The following is a 19197-nucleotide window of genomic DNA, read 5'->3' on the forward strand; positions in this document are numbered from 1 at the left end:
ACGATACTTTTCAGTGATATTCAAACTTGGTCCGTCTTATTAGGAGACTTTTGCCAGATCTTGGCTGGGCAGTTTGATAGAACAGTACTTGGCCGTGGAAGATGAGTAGGCAGGTGCAGTTCTACTCTACAGAAGCACATCTATCATTTTATGACATGAAGCATCCACAGTTAATGACCATCTCAGTCTCCTGAGCCAAGTATAGTGAAAAAGAATAGTATCAGATGGTCATATTATCATAAATCTGAAAAGAGGAAAAACTGAATTCTGGTTAAAAAAATAACCCCACAGTTTTAGTCACAAAAGCACATCTATTTTTTATTTACAAGAACATTGAAAATACACAATTTCAAGTTTATATTACCCAATTTCTTTCATGGTTTTTATTTTATTTTTAAAAACTTACAAAAGAAAAATCAAAATCAACCTGCATGGCATGGCTACACCTCCAAGATACTGGCCAATTTCTGTTGAGTTGTGTAGGAAACAGCAAGAGAAAGGGTGGGTTCCTTCCTAGATTCGTGCTGACCAACCAAGCAGCAAACAGCATACCAGCGTTGGTGGTATACAAAGCTTCTATATCGCAGACCACCCGAACCTCCTGACTGAAGATTTTGTGAAAAGAACGTGGGACACGGGAGGGGTGCGGAACGAGAAGAAAAACAACACAAGTAAGAAAAAAAAAGGACTAATAACATCGAGATCCATATCCATATATTACCATACAAACCAGACTATATGAAACTTTGGTACTCCGGTTTTACTCATGGTGAAACATGGTGTCATAGGATAGTAGATGAATGAAGATCTTTACTGACAGAAATGGCTTGCCTAATGTACATTCTAGGTATATCTAAGAATCGTAGGATTATAAAAACTAACTGAGCAAAACGTCAGTAGAATGAAGGACTGAATCACAAACACAACTCAGATGGTTCGGACATTTGAATAGAAGGCATGACAACAGATTAGCGAAGACTGTCACGTAGTTCTCGTGTAGAAGTGAAAAACCAAGAGTGAGCTGATTGGCCTTAATATCGTTAATATAGTCCAAACAATCGTTTTATGGAAACACCGTATCTTACAACTCATAGGAAGGGATGGTGTAGTTTTATTTATTTACTCATTCATCAAGTGAAAATTGTATCACCTCATCATTGGTTTCTTTTTGAAAGCTGATGAGAGTTTTAACTTAATAAACTATTTCCAAAAACTGATTCTCATTTAGAAGCCCATGAAGGTTGTGCATGATAGTCACCCAGAGTATCTTCTGGCAAAACAAAACTCACCGACACAACTTGCAATCCATAGACAGTGGTGATCATACTTGGCTACACAACAATCGCAAATGGCACAGTGTTTGGATCGGAGGGGTTTTCGGATCTGAAAATATATTTTTAAAAACAAGATTAACAAGCATTTCTTAGTACAACCAATCTATTTTCAGATCTTTTGATGGCTATCTTATAGATTTCAAGGGAAACAGAGGTCATTTTTACAGGATCACATCTACCACAAAGCAATACAATCGCACACATGGTTTTTAAGAATCAGAAACTAGAAACACAGCTATTTCATGCGCAATTCGATAACGTTAGACTTAATTGACTAACAAAGTTCTGTCACAATTCAAATCGCAGTTTATTTATTTTTTAAAAAGAATGATAATTTTAAACGTGTGTTACTGTAGGCTTAGTGTCTCTGTGGATGAGGTAGTTGGGGCTGGATATTGCATTGTGAGGAAAACCCTGTCCACAGATGACACAGCCACATATGGCTGCCATGACGCTGAATGACCTGGACAATATTCCACTTTTTAAAAAAAAACTGCAAAGCCATTAAGTGTTGATCTAACCAGAAACACTTGCTGATAACCACCTGCATTATCAGTCTACTGAATCTAGCTGATGAAATACACCGACACTTCAGTTGACTGCAGCAGGTTTCTAAGGAGGGTGGCTTTTATTTCTTCAAGTTCCCTTGATGGATAGCTTAGTAGCCAGGAGCTACTGATTCTGAAGGATAAACGGAACAGCATTTCCAAAGTCATAATTTCTTTTTGTACCACTATGTGGTCATGGCACATAGAGTAGACCCCATGTGTAAGTTTTGTTACAAACGCTATTATTGAGTTAGTGAAGTGTTGTGAGTTAGAAATTCTGTAACTAAGTAAAATAGAGTGCATTGACTTTATGTTACCATATAATCTTCACTTTTAATAAATCCAATTCATAGTTTACAATCTAAATCATAGGATCTAACAGTGTTTATTCTTTTGCCATCTGAAGACTAGGAGAACACAAGAGGGCTTATGCCAATTCCAGTAAGCTAATACAGTAATAAAGGTTTCTGTTCAACTCTACTTTATTAAATATTGTGTATATAAAGTCACACTTCTGTCTGTTAGGAGCAGGTACTCTCATACAGGAGTAGCCTTTGGCATTGAGCACGAGAAGTATCGGAGTGAAGCCTAAAAATAATTACTCAAACATTGTGCTGCAAGATTAAAATGGTGCTGGTGTGACTGAGGTGCACCTACACAAAAAATGGTTACTCTGTAGGGGTACTGAAGAGCATCTGGAAGCATATCCAGACAGAATTCAATGGAGGGGGTGGCAGAGGAGAAAATAAGCAGAAAAGGAATGGATTGGGGGGGGGGGGGGGGATGGTGGGGAAGGTAACTCAATTGGCAACTAATTATATTGTATTGGGTAGAAATTCTATCAAGAGGTTTGACTTGTAAGAAATTCATTTATAAACAAACTTAACAAACCACTTGTCCTCATACAAGCTTTGCATGTTTTTTTTGGTCCTATTACAAAATTGCCATTAGACTTGTCAAGTTAATTCTATTGAAGAATAGATCATTTGTCAATAGTTTCACTATTACTTTGATCTTCACTTACAAGACACATAGTGCAGAAGATCCGTGGGTCTAAGCAGTCAGCTTCTGCAAGCGCCACAACAGTCTGGAAAATAGATTAAGAATATTAATGCAATAAGCATATAAATCTATGTCAAAAGAGATTTTATACATAACTTTTAGAAAATTAACACTAGCCATGAATTAATTACTTTATTTTGTACTTTGTAACAAAAAGATACAGAATGCTTCATGGCAGGCTGTTGAAAGTATAATTTATCCATAATAAGCCATAATATTTTTACTGCATCAATTTCAGTCTCGCCTACTGTAAAGACATAGGCACCAACACCTCTCTGGTCTATTTTCATTTCTCTATGGGTTTCATGGATTAACTGGTTATTTATCTCATTGTTGTTTGTTGAACCTTGCTGTGCTCCAAAGTGTCTACTGCACCTGTCTACACAACAGTGACTACACGTCAAAAATGGCTGTGAAGCATTTTGGGAAATCCTGAGGATGTGAAAGGCACTATACAAATCCAAGTTCTGACTTTCATCTGCTATTTTGGAAATCTCATTAGTTTCAACTGAAGTTAACCACTTATGGGCAAGTACTGCCATGACCACAATACTCGAATTTTAGAAGTTATGATTTCAATTTTGCTTTACAACTTTTGCACTGCAGGAAAAGAGAGAGAAAGCAAAGAGAGAAAGTGCAAAAGAGCGAGAGAAAGTGAGAGTGTGAGAGTGTAAAAGAGTACAATCGAGAGCCGATCTGAGCACAGCAAGGTCCCACAAAAGTCGATTCTCAAGTATCTTTACCCTTTTCTTCTCTTCCTCTGAAGCCCGGAGGTATCCAGGGCCTGCTGTCCAGGTTCGATAAAAGTAATAGATGCAGCCTGTAATGCTGAGGGCAAATGGAATCTGAAAACATGAATCAGGCATATGTACGTTCTTGGTTAAGGAAGTTTCAGCATACTTGCATACAAATACAGACCACAATACAAGTACTGCAAAACAACTGTCATGAAGAGAGACGAGATGAGATCTTGGTGAATCAAGCATCCAGGCATATATGATAAAGAAGCTTTTCAAAATAGACAGAAGATATTTCAAATCATATACACTGAAGGAAAAGTAACTCATTCCACTCTAGAAACAGCAATAGGGAAAGACGAGGACAAAAAATAGCAGCAAATCTATAGATGGCCATCAAGATGTTATAAAGCACACTAAAATCAGCTAGAAATACTCAGAGAACTTACAAGGAAACAGAATTAAGAAGCAAAATTAAGAAAACAAATTCATCTGATGAAAATTTAAAACAAATAAGAGATTCAAATTTGGTCCAGTGCCAAGACTAAGATAGCAACCAAAATGCTTCATACAAACTAAACAACATTTAGGATCAATGACCATAGACGTTAATACCAAGATCGGGATCCATACAGAATTCTACATTTATACCAGCAAGTCATAACACATCCACAATTAAACCAATAACAAGGTTATGTATTTGAAATTAACAATTTATCATACAGAAGTGTTAATGCAAAGTAGTGACACTATTAAACAGTCAGCTGAATCCCACTGTGGAAACCTCAAAGCAGCAAGCCAAAATGTCCTGCATCTGATCCGAGCCACGACAGGTCTGTAGGTATTGGGCGAAAGAACAAAAGCACAAGAAAGGCCAGCCTAGGTAGCAGCTCATGGCTCAAGGTGAGTCAATGAAGCCATTTTGGAGCTTTCAGAATAAGAGACTCACCAATTTCTCAGCATAGGTGCAACTCTGTTAAATTTGAAGACATGAAAACAGATTCATTTTAAAAACATAAAAGTTAAATTTTATTAAAATGGAAATAATTATTAAAAAAACTGATTGCAAAGAGATGTCAGTAATATTAGTTACCTGTAAAATGTACTGTATTTTAAAAATAACTTTTGCAATAGGTTCTTCTTAAACAAGATTTGAGTATTTTTAATATTGCTCAATTCTAAATCCAGTCAGCCCCTATAATTCTGCAACCCCTCAGGGCCAAATTTTGTGACAAGCAAAAGTAGTGTTTGATGTTAATTTCTAAGTCATTGGGCTCGAATTTAGCAGGCCTGCGGGTTCCCAGCGGGTGGTCCTCCGGGAGCGTGGAAAACGCGGACGGCTAATCGTGTGCGTCCCCCACGCGATCGCGGGATAATTGGACCCATTAAGCCCTGCTTCCGGGTTCTGCGCTCCCCAGCTGCGTGCCGGCCGGCTGCGCAGTACCGTCGACGCGATGTAGGAGCTCCAGTTAAAGGGGCAGTCTCCCAAAGCCCCTCCTGCTACAAGCAAGCGGTTTGAGACGATGGCTCAGCAAAGGGGAAAGGCTGCGCCCCGTTTTTCAGACCTGGCACTGCAGCTGATGCTGGAGGGCGTGAGGAGGAGGAGGGAAACACTCTTCCCAGAAGATGGACGCAAGTTCCCTGCCGCCGCAACCAGGAAGGCATGGGCAGAGGTGGCGGCGGAGGTGAGCAGCAGGGGCAACACCCCAAGGACTTGGGAGCAGTGTCGCAAGCGCTTCAATGACCTGACTAGGTCTGGCAAGGTGAGTACACCAACGCACCCTCCCACATCCCGTCCCCACCATCACGCCAAACAGATCACAACCCCCTCCTGCACAGCCACCACTGCGCTCCATCAGCAATCCTCACAGCCACTCATTCACCATCCTCGCCGTGCACGCAAGTACCCACCGTCCCTGACCCCACCCGAACACTACCACACACCCCAATCCCCATGCAATGGGATGGGCACGTGGCCCACGCTTCCTCCCATCCATCCGCGCCACGCTCAACCCAACCACACCGATGCTCGATGCGTCTCACGATGCAATACGCACTCACTCACACATCTGTGTTTTGCCTTCACAGGAGAAGAGAAGCAAGAACAATAGGGAAAGGGCACGCACCGGAGGTGGGCCGCCGCAAGTGGTGGAGCTCACCGACGCAGAGGTGGAGGCGCTCGACCTCCCCGCACGCGACATTGCCTGTCGGTGGCCGATGGTGAGTGTGTCGCTGCCGAAACGGCCAGTAAGGGAAAGCTGACACTCAACACCCATGATCGCGAGTTACCGTCTCATCACCTGCCATCAGGCGCACTGTCAAGTTGGTCCACATGCCTCAAAGTGCCCTCTGTTCTCTTGCAGGTCCGTCTTTGGGTGAAGCGATCGTGGAGGGCGATTCCTCAGAGGACATGGCGGTCTCTGAGGGTGCATCGTCACATCAGAGCCAACCATCCACCAGCGCAGAGACACGCACCTCAGTGGGTCCCCCTCGCCAACTAGTTGGGGTAGCACTTGGTGAGTCACCGCGCACGAGTGAGCATGAGCAGACCCTGGTGGCAGGGGCAGCCGCGGAGGGTCCGCGACGGAGGGAGCACTCATCTCCAGGCTCTGCTCAGCCAGACCCAGATGCTGAACCCAGGGGGCCACCAGTGAAAAGGAGAGTCGTCGAGGGCCACCAGCTAATTGCTGAGGTACTGGCAGAGGTGCCGCGCGCATTGTCCACAATAGCGCAGGCGATGGAGGAGTCCACCTCCTGCATGTGGGCATTGGTGGCGCAGGCACAGGAGGGTACCGGCGACAGAGTGTCGCAGGTAGGTGCGGGACTGTCTGCGGTGGAGGACAGGCTGGCCTTCCTCAAGCGTCACGCACAGCTCCAGATCGAGTCCATGCAGGCCCTGACAACGTCTGTACGGATTCAGGGTGAGCAACATTCCGACGCCATCAACAGGCTGAGGGATACACTAGGGGTGGCCTTGCAAGGCCTCACACATGCCATCCAAACTGCTGTCCAGCAGGGTGGAAGGGGTGATGTGGGCCGAGGCCAAGAGAGGGATGATGGTGACCGGGGACATGGAAGCGGGGATGCCTCTCAAGGCGCCCCCACGTCCCACCCGTCGCCCACCTCTCAACCAGTACCCGCAATGGTGCCTCCTCTCCAGGTGGCCGAGTCTGCCCCTGCCCCGGTGCAGGAGGAGCAGTCTGTGGAGGTGCCGTCACGGGCACCGAAACCCAGGGGTCGTCCGCCAAAAGCATCTACCCGGTCAAGGCAAGAAGACGAGCAACCTGCCACTACCTCTGCTGGAGCCACAGGGGTAGCACCACGTAGGGGTTCCCGGAAAAGAATTGGAAAGGCCTTATAATCACAAAGGGAATACACCAGGGTGTTTATTATTTCGTACTTTTTTTCTTATATAATGTCACATTCGAGATATTAAATAGTCTATTCTCACCACTCCTGCCACCTCTCGTCCATTCTTCCGCGGCTTGTGCAATAGGTGCGTTCCGTGGAGGCCATCATGATGGCGAACACCTGCTGCCACCCATTGGGCACACTGCTGTGGGTGCAGGATTACTGGCAGCACTCTTCAGTGGAGGGGGCTGGTATGGCCGCTCGCATGTGCAGGTGAGGAGATGCGAGCGCCTTGCAGTGTCTGACTCTAGGAGAACCGTTGACGTATGAGTGCCTCCCTGGCCCGGCGACCATCCCGGTGAGTCGCGGCTCGGCGCATGGGTCATCCAACATCCTCTGGCGCGTCCTCCTCCTCCGCCTCCTCCTCCTCCTCCTCCTCGCTTTCCTCAATGTGGGTGGCGGGTGTGGATGGGGCCTCCTCCAGCGGCACCCCTCTGTTGGGCCATGTTGTGCAGGGCACAGAGACAACTATGATTCGTCCCACTCTGAATGGTGTGTATTGCAGCGCTCCCCCAGAACGATCAAGGCACCTGAAGCGCATCTTGAGAAGCCCTATGGTCTGCTCAATTGTAGACCTGGTAGCAGTGTGGCCGTCATTGTACCGACGCTCCGGCTCGGTGATGGGGTTCCTCAGAGGTGTCATGAGCCACGTGTGGAGGGGATACCCCTTGTCGCCGAGGAGCCAGCCGTTGCCGGCGTTGGGTGCCTGCAGGATGGGCGGGACGGCGGACTCCCTGAGGACGAAGGCATCGTGGCAGCTGCCGGGGTATCTGGCGCACACGTGTAGGAATCTCTGGCGGTGGTCACAGATGAGCTGGGCGTTCATGGAGTGATACCCCTTCCTGTTGATGAACAGCCCTGGCTCATGCGGAGGTGCCCGTATTGCGATGTGGGTGCAGTCGATTACACCCTGCACCCGTGGGAAGCCGGCCATGGCATGGAATCCAACCGCCCTCTCCATCTGGCTGCGCTCGTCCATGGCGAAGTTGATGTAGTGGGAGGCCCTGCGGAACAACCCATCGGTGACCTGCCTTATGCACTTGTGTGCAGAGGACTGACAGACCCCGGTGATGTCCCCGGTGGCACCCTGGAAGGAACCGGATGCGAAGAAGTTGAGGGCAGTGGTGACTTTGACAGCGACAGGTAAGAAGATGCTGCTTGGTCCATCAGGGAGCAGCTCGTCGTTAAGGAGGCTGCAGATGTCGGCGACTACCTGGCGATTGACTCTGAGCCTCCGTATGCACTGCTCCTCGGAGAGGTCCATGAAGCTGAGCCTCGCTCTGTACACCCTGTGCGGAGGGTAGTGCCTCCTGCGACGCATCTCTCTCTGCGGTTGCCCTCCCTCCTGCTGTGCAGGTGGGTGTGCCGCAGCACCGTGTTGGGGGGCCCCACCTCTCCGAGGCGGACGGCGTGGACTGCGAGGCTGCTGGGGCTGGTCATCCTGTTCGTCCTCCGACGATGTCAACGCACCACCCATCTGGCAGGTGTTGGTCTGAGGGGTTGTGCAGGGTAGGTGGGTGGGTACTCGGACTGGGGCTGCGGTTTCGTGTCGGTCTGTCCTCTGGCTTGGCAGGGGGTGGTGGAGGGCAGGGGTTGCCCTATGTGACGCGGTGGCCTCCTGCGTGGGTGAGGGCTCTCCCCCGTGGAGCGCACCTTGGCACCTGCCACAGGCTGCTGGCTGCAACACGCCTGGTTGGAAAGGTACTGTTTCCCCCAGTGTGGGAAACTGACTGCGTTGAACCTAAAATCCCACACTTCCTCTTTTGACAGCTGCTTCAGCTCATTAACTGACCACAACGAGCAAGTTAAGTGCTCTCAAGTGGAACCCCGCTGGCTTTAATTGCCTGCGGGATTCCCACCAGCGGGGCTTGCGCGCGCAGCCCCGCACGTCAGCGCGGTACCCCGAAGTGGCCGGGATTTCGTCGCGATCCGGTCACGTGACCGGATATCGGGATTTTCGGGGCCAACCCGCTGGGAACCCGCCGGAAACGCGATCGCAAAATCGAGCCCATTATGTTCTATTCAGCAGCTTACAAATTGCAGCTGCCACTTAACATCTTAATGTCTCACCTAACTTTTCACCTAGCTCGGTGGCACTGCTAGGTATTACAAGCAAGACAACTAAACTGGTGGCTTTACAACTTTGTACCACTTGATTTTGCAAGCCTAAGCATTAAAGGCACTGCCTCAACTGCGTTTCTCATTTCAAATTAGTTTAAAATTACACATTTGTATCTCCAACTATGTTTGAAGTGTCTTTGAACTCAGGACTTGTCCACAGATTGAATAACCATCGGTGTTATTTTCAATAACATGCCTTCAAATCATGGCCACATTAAATAAACCAGGAAATTCATTAATGTAATTTTTGAACATTAAAACAATAGAGGCAGTGATCACCTTGTCAGGAGATACAATTTTTAAATACCAGTACTTCAAACATTTACAACACAAGAGGTTGAGCAGAACATGGGAGGCTGTGTGGAAGGACTCAGAGCTTTTAGAAAGCCAACTGATTAAAGAGCTGAGATCAATGGAGTGAGAACTAGGTGGTCTGCCAAGCAGGTGAAATATACAACTTTGAAATGCTACATGAAATGCATGGGAATTAATGAACTGCAAATTAATGACTATTAGAATATTGCTGTCAGACAACACCAACTGGATTCGAAACACCGAGTATTCATTCCAATAAAATTACAATGGAAAAAACTGTTAGTGGGAAGGAAAAAAGGGGTGAAGGAAAAATCCTGCAGTGGGGGAAATCTCTAAATACTAGCATCTCACACAATAATGGATATATTCACTCTAACCTTGCCCAGACTGATATGCTTTGAGTATTTCAAGATTAACATTAAAATTCTTGCGTAAACAGATGCAAGAGATTCAACGCAACTGCTAAAATAAAAAAATGTTCATCTCCCAATGCTTGAACAGTCAGTGGTCGCCATCCAAATCAGATCTTCCTGCTCTGTTACTTAGAAAAAGTCAATCAGATAACAGACTCCTTTGAGCTACAATGGGTTTTCTTTGATTTTTTCCCAATACAAACCAGGTTTCAGATAAAATATTATGGCTCTGAAGTAATGCCCCGTTCTATGCAAACATTGCCATTTGAAATCAAAAGACTACACAAGCGCAGTGACATGCATTAATGGGTATATGTGCAACAAAATACATGTTAGTTTAAAAAAAAATCTTGAATTAAAAAAAATCATAAAAATGTTGACATATTAATGTGGAATTGAATTTTGTAACATTGTCTATACATTGCCCATTTTACACAGTTCAAACAAATTGTCACAAGGTTGTTAATACAAGTTGCCAACTGTAAGTCTCTATTACTCTTTCATTGATAGTTTCACAGCAAAATAGAGATGATAAATTCATTACACTTAATGGAAATAATAACAGTAAATTGTACAACTAAATTATCTGTTGACAAAATGTCACATCAGTAATATTAACTTGATTATTATCAATGAAGGAAACTCAGGAGGACATCATACTAGGCTCAATTTGATTCAGTGAACATCCATTATCTTTGGGAGGCATATCTGAAGAGAAACATTTGGAAGATGTAAGAGGCCATTTGCCTGGAAAAAATGAAGCACTTTTGTCTACAATGCATTATTTACTGGATTCTTCCTCTCTGGCCACAGTGAACACAGGATTAAAGTTAGATGCTGTGAGCTGATTTTTCAAACTGCAAAGAATGTACATTAGTCTATCTGATATTCGCACCTTAGGACAAGGTAGGTGCATATGCAGTTCAGGAAGACCTTGATATGGGTTGTTTGATTGTTAGATCCCCACCAGTCACAATGGAAACAAACAGGTTGAAGGGTTTGGCACAGATCAATAAAGCAAGCCATTCCGGTATGGTAGCACAGTGGTTATGTTACTGGACTAGTAATCGAGAGGCCTGGACTAATATTCTGGAGTCACGAGTTCAAATCCTGCCACGGCAGCTGGGGAATTTAAATTCAATTAATTAAATAAAATCTGGAATTTAAAAAAACTAGTATCAGTCATAGTGGCCATGAAACTACCAGATTGTTGTAAAAACCCATCTGATTCACTATTGCCCTTTAGGGAAGGAAACCTGCCTACCTGGCCTATATGTGACTCCAGACTCACAGCAATGTGGTTGATTCTTAATGGCCTAGCAAGCCACTCAGTTGTTCAAGAAGATGGCTCACCTTCTCAAGGGCAATGGGCAATAAATGCTGGCCTTGCCAGCGACGCCCACATCCCATGAACGAATATTTTTTTAAAAATCATCTTATGTGATTGACATGTTAAGCATCTCTGTGAACTAAAATTTGATTGACAGCTATATCTGAGGTAAGGGCCTGAGTCAGGTCTAAGAGAGGGGCTGAACTTTGATTCTTTGTAGCTCCACTGATTGACAACTTTACCAGGGGCTTCTATTTGGTTTTGTGCACTCAGCTCACCAGTCAGCCTAAAGGCAGCAGAGATACAGGACTCTCTGATAACCGGTAGCCATGTGAGAAGTAAATGAATGGTATTTCAAGGATTAATTTAATGTTAAGGATCAGCACAGGAGAAAAATTTTTGCTTTGATAGAATAAAGTTTGTAAGTACTGTAATTTTTTTATATTCAATCAACTTGTTTAGTAGTTTATAGCCTGAGCCACAGTCTGATGGAGTGTAGAAGATCACATGGTAGCACAAGATATATTCCAATAAGCCAGAGTACAGTGATGAAGGTTCTCTGTTTGACTCCCAAGACTTGCTACACTAACATTGGGCAGGTAAAGGCACATTTTTAGGGCTGTGAGGTTGATTTAAGGAAGTGGCTAGTGGTATTGAAACCAACTATGTTGCAAGGCAAATTTAAGTCAGTCCTAGAAGGTGGTTGTTGCAGCAGATAGTTCTGCTGCGAAGCCCAAATTTACTTTTCTACCTAAAACACTAGGGGTATATGTGCACAAATTGTTGAAGGTGGCAGGGCAGGTTGAGAAAGTGGTTAAAAAAGCATACAGGATCCTGAGCTTTATAAATAGAGGCAGAGAGTACAAAAGTATGGAAGTCATGATGAACCTTTATAAAACACTGATTTGGCCACATTTGGAGTATTGTGTTCAGTTCTGGGCACCGCACTTTAGGAAGGATGTGAAGGCCTTAGAGATGGTGTAGAAGAGATTTACTAGAATGATTCCAGGGATGAGGGACTTTAGTTACGTGGATAGACTGGAGAAGCTAGGGTTGTTCTCCTTGAAACAGAGAAGGTTGCGAGGAGATTTGATAGAGGTATTCAAAATCATTAAGGGTCTAGACAGAGTAGATAGAGTGAAGATGTTCCCATTGGCAGAAGGGTCAAGAACCAAAGGGCACAGATTTGAGGTGAACCAAAGGTGACACGAGGAAAAACTTTTTTACATAGCGAGTGGTTAGGATCTGGAATGCACTGCCCAAGGGGGTGATGGAGGCAGATTCAATCATAGCCTTCAAAAGGGAACTGGCTAAGTACTTGAAAGGAATAAATTTGCAGGGCTACGGGGATAGGGCGGGGGAGTGAGACTAGCTGGATTGCTCTTGCATAGAGCCGGCGCGGACTCGATGGGCCGAATGGCTTCCTCCTGTGCTGTAACCTTTCTTTAATTCTATACTACTATTGCAGTGCTATTGTTGATAACGGCCGAGTGCTGTTAAAGTACTACAGCTGCTAACAGGATGGAGGAACTGATGGGGTTGTAATATGTGGATAGCACCAGCAATCCTTCATGCAGTGAAAGACTGATCTCAGTCATGATGCTGGCTGAGCCTATGAAGGCTTTGTGCAAAAGCTTTGAACAGAGACAGGTACTTTCCTACAGACTTAAAAGAAAACCATCTCAGGCGGCTCTCCTGCATCTTCTAGTAGCTGGCTTCAAAGCAGCATTGGCTGATGTTTTGGAGCAAGCCATCTGTCTCCTCAGGTGGTTAGGTATATGGTTCACACTTCAATAGCATGCCCTTCCTGTCTAGACTTCCAAATGAGGAATGGCGACTTGCAAATGCTTCTAGAGCACTGCTGACAAAAGCACAATTGTACTCATCTCAAGTTAATTACTTCAAGAAAGTAAGTGAGAATAAAAGACAATTCATTTCTGCAAGTCTCACAGTAAAAGCAATATTCATTTCAGTGGGTTTATTTATAGTCTGTCTTACTGTTTATTCTACATAAAATCCTACTGTTGGCAAATCTGATTTAATAACAATGCTACTTTGGGTTCATTAGTTTTCAAAAAGATGAACACTGCTTCAGAGAACCTATGTCCATTGTACCCAGCAGTCCACTCAAATTCAGAATACACCAGGATTTTTCTAATATCAACCACAGTTGAACACGTGGGAATTTAATTTCATTGTCGACTGATTTTTGCTATTTTAGCTGTGTGGTTCTTGGGGAAAATACTGCTAAATTGGCAAAAAGACAACACCAAAGGGAATTTCGATACCAAGATTCCTCAGCCCACAAAATTACCGTAAAAGGTGATATTTGGCATCTAAATTTTCTTTTAAAAAAAAGCTTTTCCATTCATTTTATGGTAATTTTATTCATTATTTTACTTTCTCGCTGCTCCTTTTCTCCATGAAAGTTTCCATGTGAGCTATATCTTCCCCAGCCAAAACAAGAGATTGGTGACCTCATTGCAAGCTCCTGCTGATGCTGCTATATACCTAAAAAGCATCTCAGTATTGCCTCCCTTCCCAGGGAGAAGTACCTGAGCTCCACAACACAGCACAATTGAGAACTGAATCTTAATTGGGCACTAACACATGTCCTCCCACTCAGTTGTAAACAATTTTACAACACCAAGTTATAGTCCAACAATTTTATTTTTAATCCCACAAGCTTTCGGGGGCTTCCCCCTTCCTCAGGTGGTGTGGAAATGACATTTTCGAATCCTTCGCATTTTAAGATCACAGAACAATGCCTGGTGATTACTGCCCGTTGCCAAGGCAATCACAGTGAGCAGACAGAAAGGTGTCACCTAAAAAGGCCACCGAATATACAAACCCCCAAAAAAAAGAGAGAGAGATAAGGAAGACAGTCAATGACCCGTTATATTAAAAACAGATAACATTTGTTCGCTGGTGGGGTTACGTGTAGTGTGACATGAACCCAAGATCCCGGTTGAGGCCGTCCTCATGGGTGCGGAACTTGGCTATCAATTTCTGCTCGACGATTTTGCATTGTCGTGTGTCTCGAAGGCCGCCTTGGAGTATGCTTACCCGAAGGTCGGTGGCTGAATGTCCATGACTGCTGAAGTGTTCCCCGACAGGGAGAGAACCCTCCTGTTTGGCGATTGTTGCGCGGTGTCCGTTCATCCGTTGTCGCAGCGTCTGCATGGTCTCGCCAATGTACCATGCTCTGGGGCATCCTTTCCTGCAACGTATGAGGTAGACAACGTTGGCCGAGTCACAGGAGTATGAACCGTGCACCTGGTGGGTGGTATCCTCTCGTGTGATGGTGGTATCTGTGTCGATGATCTGGCATGTCTTGCAGAGGTTACCGTGGCAGGGTTGTGTGGTGTCGTGGACGCTGTTCTCCTGAAGGCTGGGTAATTTGCTGCGAACGATGGTTTGTTTGAGGTTGGGTGGCTGTTTAAAGGCGAGTAGTGGAGGTGTGGGGATGGCCATAGCGAGGTGTTCGTCATCAATGATGACATGTTGAAGGCTGCGGAGAACATGGCGTAGTTTCTCCGCTCCGGGGAAGTACTGGACGACGAAGGGTACTCTGTTGGTTGCGTCCCGTGTTAGTCTTCTGAGGAGGTCTATGCGATTTTTCGCTGTGGCCCGTCGGAACTGTCGATCGATGAGTCGAGCATCATATTCCGTTCTTACTAGGGCGTCTTTCAGCGTCTGTAGGTGTCCATCGCGTTCGTCCTCGTCTGAGCAGATTCTGTGTATTCGCAGGGCCTGTCCATAGGGGATGGCCTCTTTGACGTGGTTAGGGTGGAAGCTGGAAAAGTGGAGCATTGTGAGATTGTCTGTGGGCTTGCGGTAGAGTGAGGTGCTGAGGTGCCCGTCTTTGATGGAGATTCGTGTGTCCAAGAAAGAAACTGATTCTGAGGAGTAGTCCATGGTGAGCTTGATGGTGGGATGGAACTTGTTGGTTATCGTGTAGTCTCTTTAGTGATTCCTCACCGTGGGTCCATAGAAAGAAAATGTCGTCGATGTATCTGGTGTATAGTGTTGGTTGGAGGTCCTGTGCAGTGAAGAAGTCCTGCTCGAACTTGTGCATGAAAATGTTGGCGTATTGGGGTGCGAATTTGGTCCCCATGGCTGTTCCGTGTGTTTGGGTAAAGAACTGGTTATTGAAGGTGAAGACATTGTGATCCAGGATGAAGCGGATGAGTTGTAGGATGGCGTCTGGAGATTGGCTGTTGTTGGTGTCCAAGGCGGCTGTTGTTGGTGTCCAAGGCGGCCTTCGAGACACACAACGCAAAATCGTCGAGCAGAAATTGATAGCCAAGTTCCGCACCCATGAGGACGGCCTCAACCGGGATCTTGGGTTCATGTCACACTACACGTAACCCCACCAGCGATCAAATGTTATCTGTTTTTAATATAACGGGTCATTGACTGTCTTCCTTATCTCTCTCTCTCTCTCTTTTTTTGGGGGGTTTGTATATTCGGTGGCCTTTTTAGGTGACACCTTTCTGTCTGCTCACTGTGATTGCCTTGGCAACGGGCAGTAATCACCAGGCATTGTTCTGTGATCTTAAAATGCGAAGGATTCGAAAATGTCATTTCCACACCACCTGAGGAAGGGGGAAGCCCCCGAAAGCTTGTGGGATTAAAAATAAAATTGTTGGACTATAACTTGGTGTTGTAAAATTGTTTACAATTGTCAACCCCAGTCCATCACCGGCATCTCCACATCATGGCTCTCACTCAGTGGCATTGAGTATTGTACCTTTGACACTTCTGCAACCCCTCCCCCCGCCTCAGGCGCTTTTGGTGTTATTTAGGTCAAAGTATAGATTAAACAATATTTGCAGGTATTTTCATTAGGGTGGGAACTCTGTCAGAGCCTGCTCATTCCCAGTCAGGTGTCTGGGCAGGATGGAGAAGCTTCCTTTAAAATTGGGTTGAGGCCTGCATCTGTAATTGAATGATGAATTAAGGGCTGACCCTTCAAGGGCCCAAATGACCTGCTTAACAATAACCACTATTTTTTTAAAAAAGAATATTCGCTATGTTATTAAAATGAGGTTTATACAGGCAACAGAATAATTATTTTAGAGCATTTCATTATAGTAATTCCCGATGGATTTGACAAGTATTTGTAGTTCCAGTCCACATACCAAATTTAACATGTCATTATGCCTGTAATTTTGCTTAAAATACCAATTAAATCTCATGAAGTGAAAATGCCATCAGGTGAAATCTAATTGGAAGAGATAATCTCCAAGAGATTGCATAAATAGTAAATTGTCAAACACTGCAGTGACTGTTCTCATCACAAATATATATCCATAATTTCACAAAAGACATTTTCATGTCATCAGAAAATCATTCCAAATAAGGTTAAAAATATTAAATGAAACTTTTATTTTCAGGGGATAGTTGAATGATCTTCCACGAAGTTTTAATGAAACCAGTATTTTAGGTCTCCACATTGAGCAGGGGGCCTCTCTATTCTTGCCACAAGGAAGCCCATCAGCGAATGGCTCCTAAGGGAGTCAAATGTCAACTTGTACTGAAGCTTCTCAGTGTAACATCTTCCAATTTAACATGCAGAACTGGAAATAAATGACAATTCACGTTGCTGCTCATGGTGGTGTTTGCCGACAGGTCTCATTGCTGACACCAGGTAAGCAGCTACCTGCTGAGCAAGTGAAATGACCAAAGGCCTCATCTCCCACTATCACGAAAAATACACTACAAAATTCAAATGTCTCCTACAATGATTCTTGTGATGAAACTGCTGAAAAACAGTAAATTAAGACTGCTAAATAGCCTTCCAAGCCGGGAGTATTCAGAGATGTGAAACGTTTTTAAACATTTTTTTCCCAGATTTGAGTTAATCATCAGTAAGTTTCTAATTTGTATCAGTGGAAATGCATAACTTGGAAGTTGCGCGATAACTTTATCTTTTCCTAAATTACAACAGTGGCTACACTTCAAAAGTACTTAATTGGCTGTAAAGTGCTTTGGGGCAACCTGAGGTCCTGAAAGGCGCTATATAAGCGCAAGTTCTTTCTTCTTCTTCCTTCCTTAAGTGTATTATTTTACTAATTCGTTCTTGAATGTAAATTTAATACTGCTGACTTACTCCACAGCTTCACAAGAAATTTATCAAAAACATTGAACTGTACAGGCAGCTAAAGACAAACAAGCTATAATCCAGACCATTATTTTGTACATTAATAATGTTATTTTTCGGGTATGAAAAATTTGAAAGGAATTTCACTCTGAAGATCAAGGGTTACTTTGCTTAGGTGCATAACACAATACTCACCCAGACATTAAGACACTTTTGAATTATTTGTATTGCAGTGGGCACTTTCGAGCCACTGTCTCCACACCCAAATTAAAAAAGGATATCAGGTAAGAACCGGATGAACCAGGTGACGACCATCCAAAAAAGCGATGCTGACAGAAATGCCAATGGAATGTAGCTAAATGTCTGCACACTCACAAAACGCCTAAAGGAGGAAAAATAAATAAAAATAAGTAATGAGTGGTAATATTAGTTTTGCTCATCTTTTTTTCTGGAAATTTTCTACCCTGTCCTCCTGAATGTGTCAACTCCTGGCTAGACTAGGCTTTCACAAGAGCCAATTGCCCTCTAGTACCTTGCACAACTGCTCCATCATCCATAAGCCTAGATAGCAAGCTTCAGCAGGCTATTCCGGCCAGAGAGGTCATTTCATCCAGGCATGATGCTGTCCTCGAGAAAATTAGTCGACTTTTCCCTACCTTACTCAGGGACATTTGGGCCAATTGTAGTGGCACATATTGCTACCCCAGCAAAGATCAGCGAACTCAGCGCAGGCTGGGGGACAAAATTGGGGTTTCTTGCTTTGTGTCCCTCAGCTACTCACCATCTTAAGCAGCTGAGCTGTCAAATGAGCAATGAGTTGTATTTTATGTACACTGTGTCTTATTTTATATTAAAAAAATCAGCTTGAAAAGTCTTTTTACTTCTACTGGACTGGGCAAAAGTATTGCATAATACAGGCCATCCATGCTCTGGATACAGCCGTATTCAAAATAAAGGATACGAGAGAAACTTGGATAAATATTTTTAGGATCAAACTGTCAAATATGAAAATGTAAAAAATGTGCAGTAATATGCATTGGCACAGATTTACATTGAGCTGCTGTTTCCTACGTTACCAATAGCCATAGCACAAATGAATCAAATATACTATTAAAAGAATATTTATCTGACTGTCTCCTGAATCTGCAATACTTTGAATAAACACTGCCCTCTTCTGGTTATGCGACAGAGGAACAGACCAGTAAGGTGTCAAAAATAAAGGCTCTTTAAGGTGCTACGGCTGTCTAAATTACTGAACTCACAAGTTGCAATTTCAAACTGTTTCTTCATTGCTACATTGTAGGAGACATTTGAATTTTGCAGTTAATTTTCTATGCTTGTTGGAGATGCACCATTTGGGCATTTCACGCACTCAGCAGGTAGCTACTTATCTGGTGTCAGCAACGAGACCAGTCAGCAAGCAACACCGTGAGTAGCAATGTGAAATAACTTATTTACAGTTCTGCCTGTTAAATTGGAAGATGTTTAAGCTGAGAAACTTTAGTGCAAGATGACACTTGAGTCCCTTAAGAGCCATTCACCAATGGGTTTCCATATCACTAGAATTGGAGACCCAAAATATTGGTTTCACTAAAACATCTGCTTTGTGGGAGATCAATGTCATGATTGCGATATTCCATACTGAAGGATTTTTAAAAAAAATACGGTCACCTTACATATTAAAATCTTGCTATCGATCAGTCTTACAGATGAAATTATTGCATGGTACCAATTCAAGAAAAATCAAAACAAGGCAATTGCTTGTATGTGTTAAGAATAAGAAAATCACAGCATAGAAGTACAGCATAGCACATTGTACC

General features: G+C 44.1%; 1 protein-coding gene across 1 annotated transcript in view; it reads right to left on the reverse strand.

The window, feature by feature from the left end:
* Positions 1-19197, reverse strand: part of LOC137328036 (palmitoyltransferase ZDHHC13-like) — a 51623-nt gene that overhangs the window by 14507 nt on the left and 17919 nt on the right. The window contains exons 10-13 of the mRNA XM_067994122.1: positions 17655-17759; positions 3688-3808; positions 2907-2969; positions 1290-1383 (exon numbers count right to left, since the gene is read on the reverse strand). Coding sequence (XP_067850223.1) covers positions 1290-1383; positions 2907-2969; positions 3688-3808; positions 17655-17759 — 383 coding nt within the window. The remainder of the gene's footprint in view (positions 1-1289; positions 1384-2906; positions 2970-3687; positions 3809-17654; positions 17760-19197) is intronic.

This window comes from Heptranchias perlo, chromosome 12 (assembly GCF_035084215.1).
Source record: "Heptranchias perlo isolate sHepPer1 chromosome 12, sHepPer1.hap1, whole genome shotgun sequence".
Lineage (NCBI taxonomy): Eukaryota > Metazoa > Chordata > Chondrichthyes > Hexanchiformes > Hexanchidae > Heptranchias > Heptranchias perlo.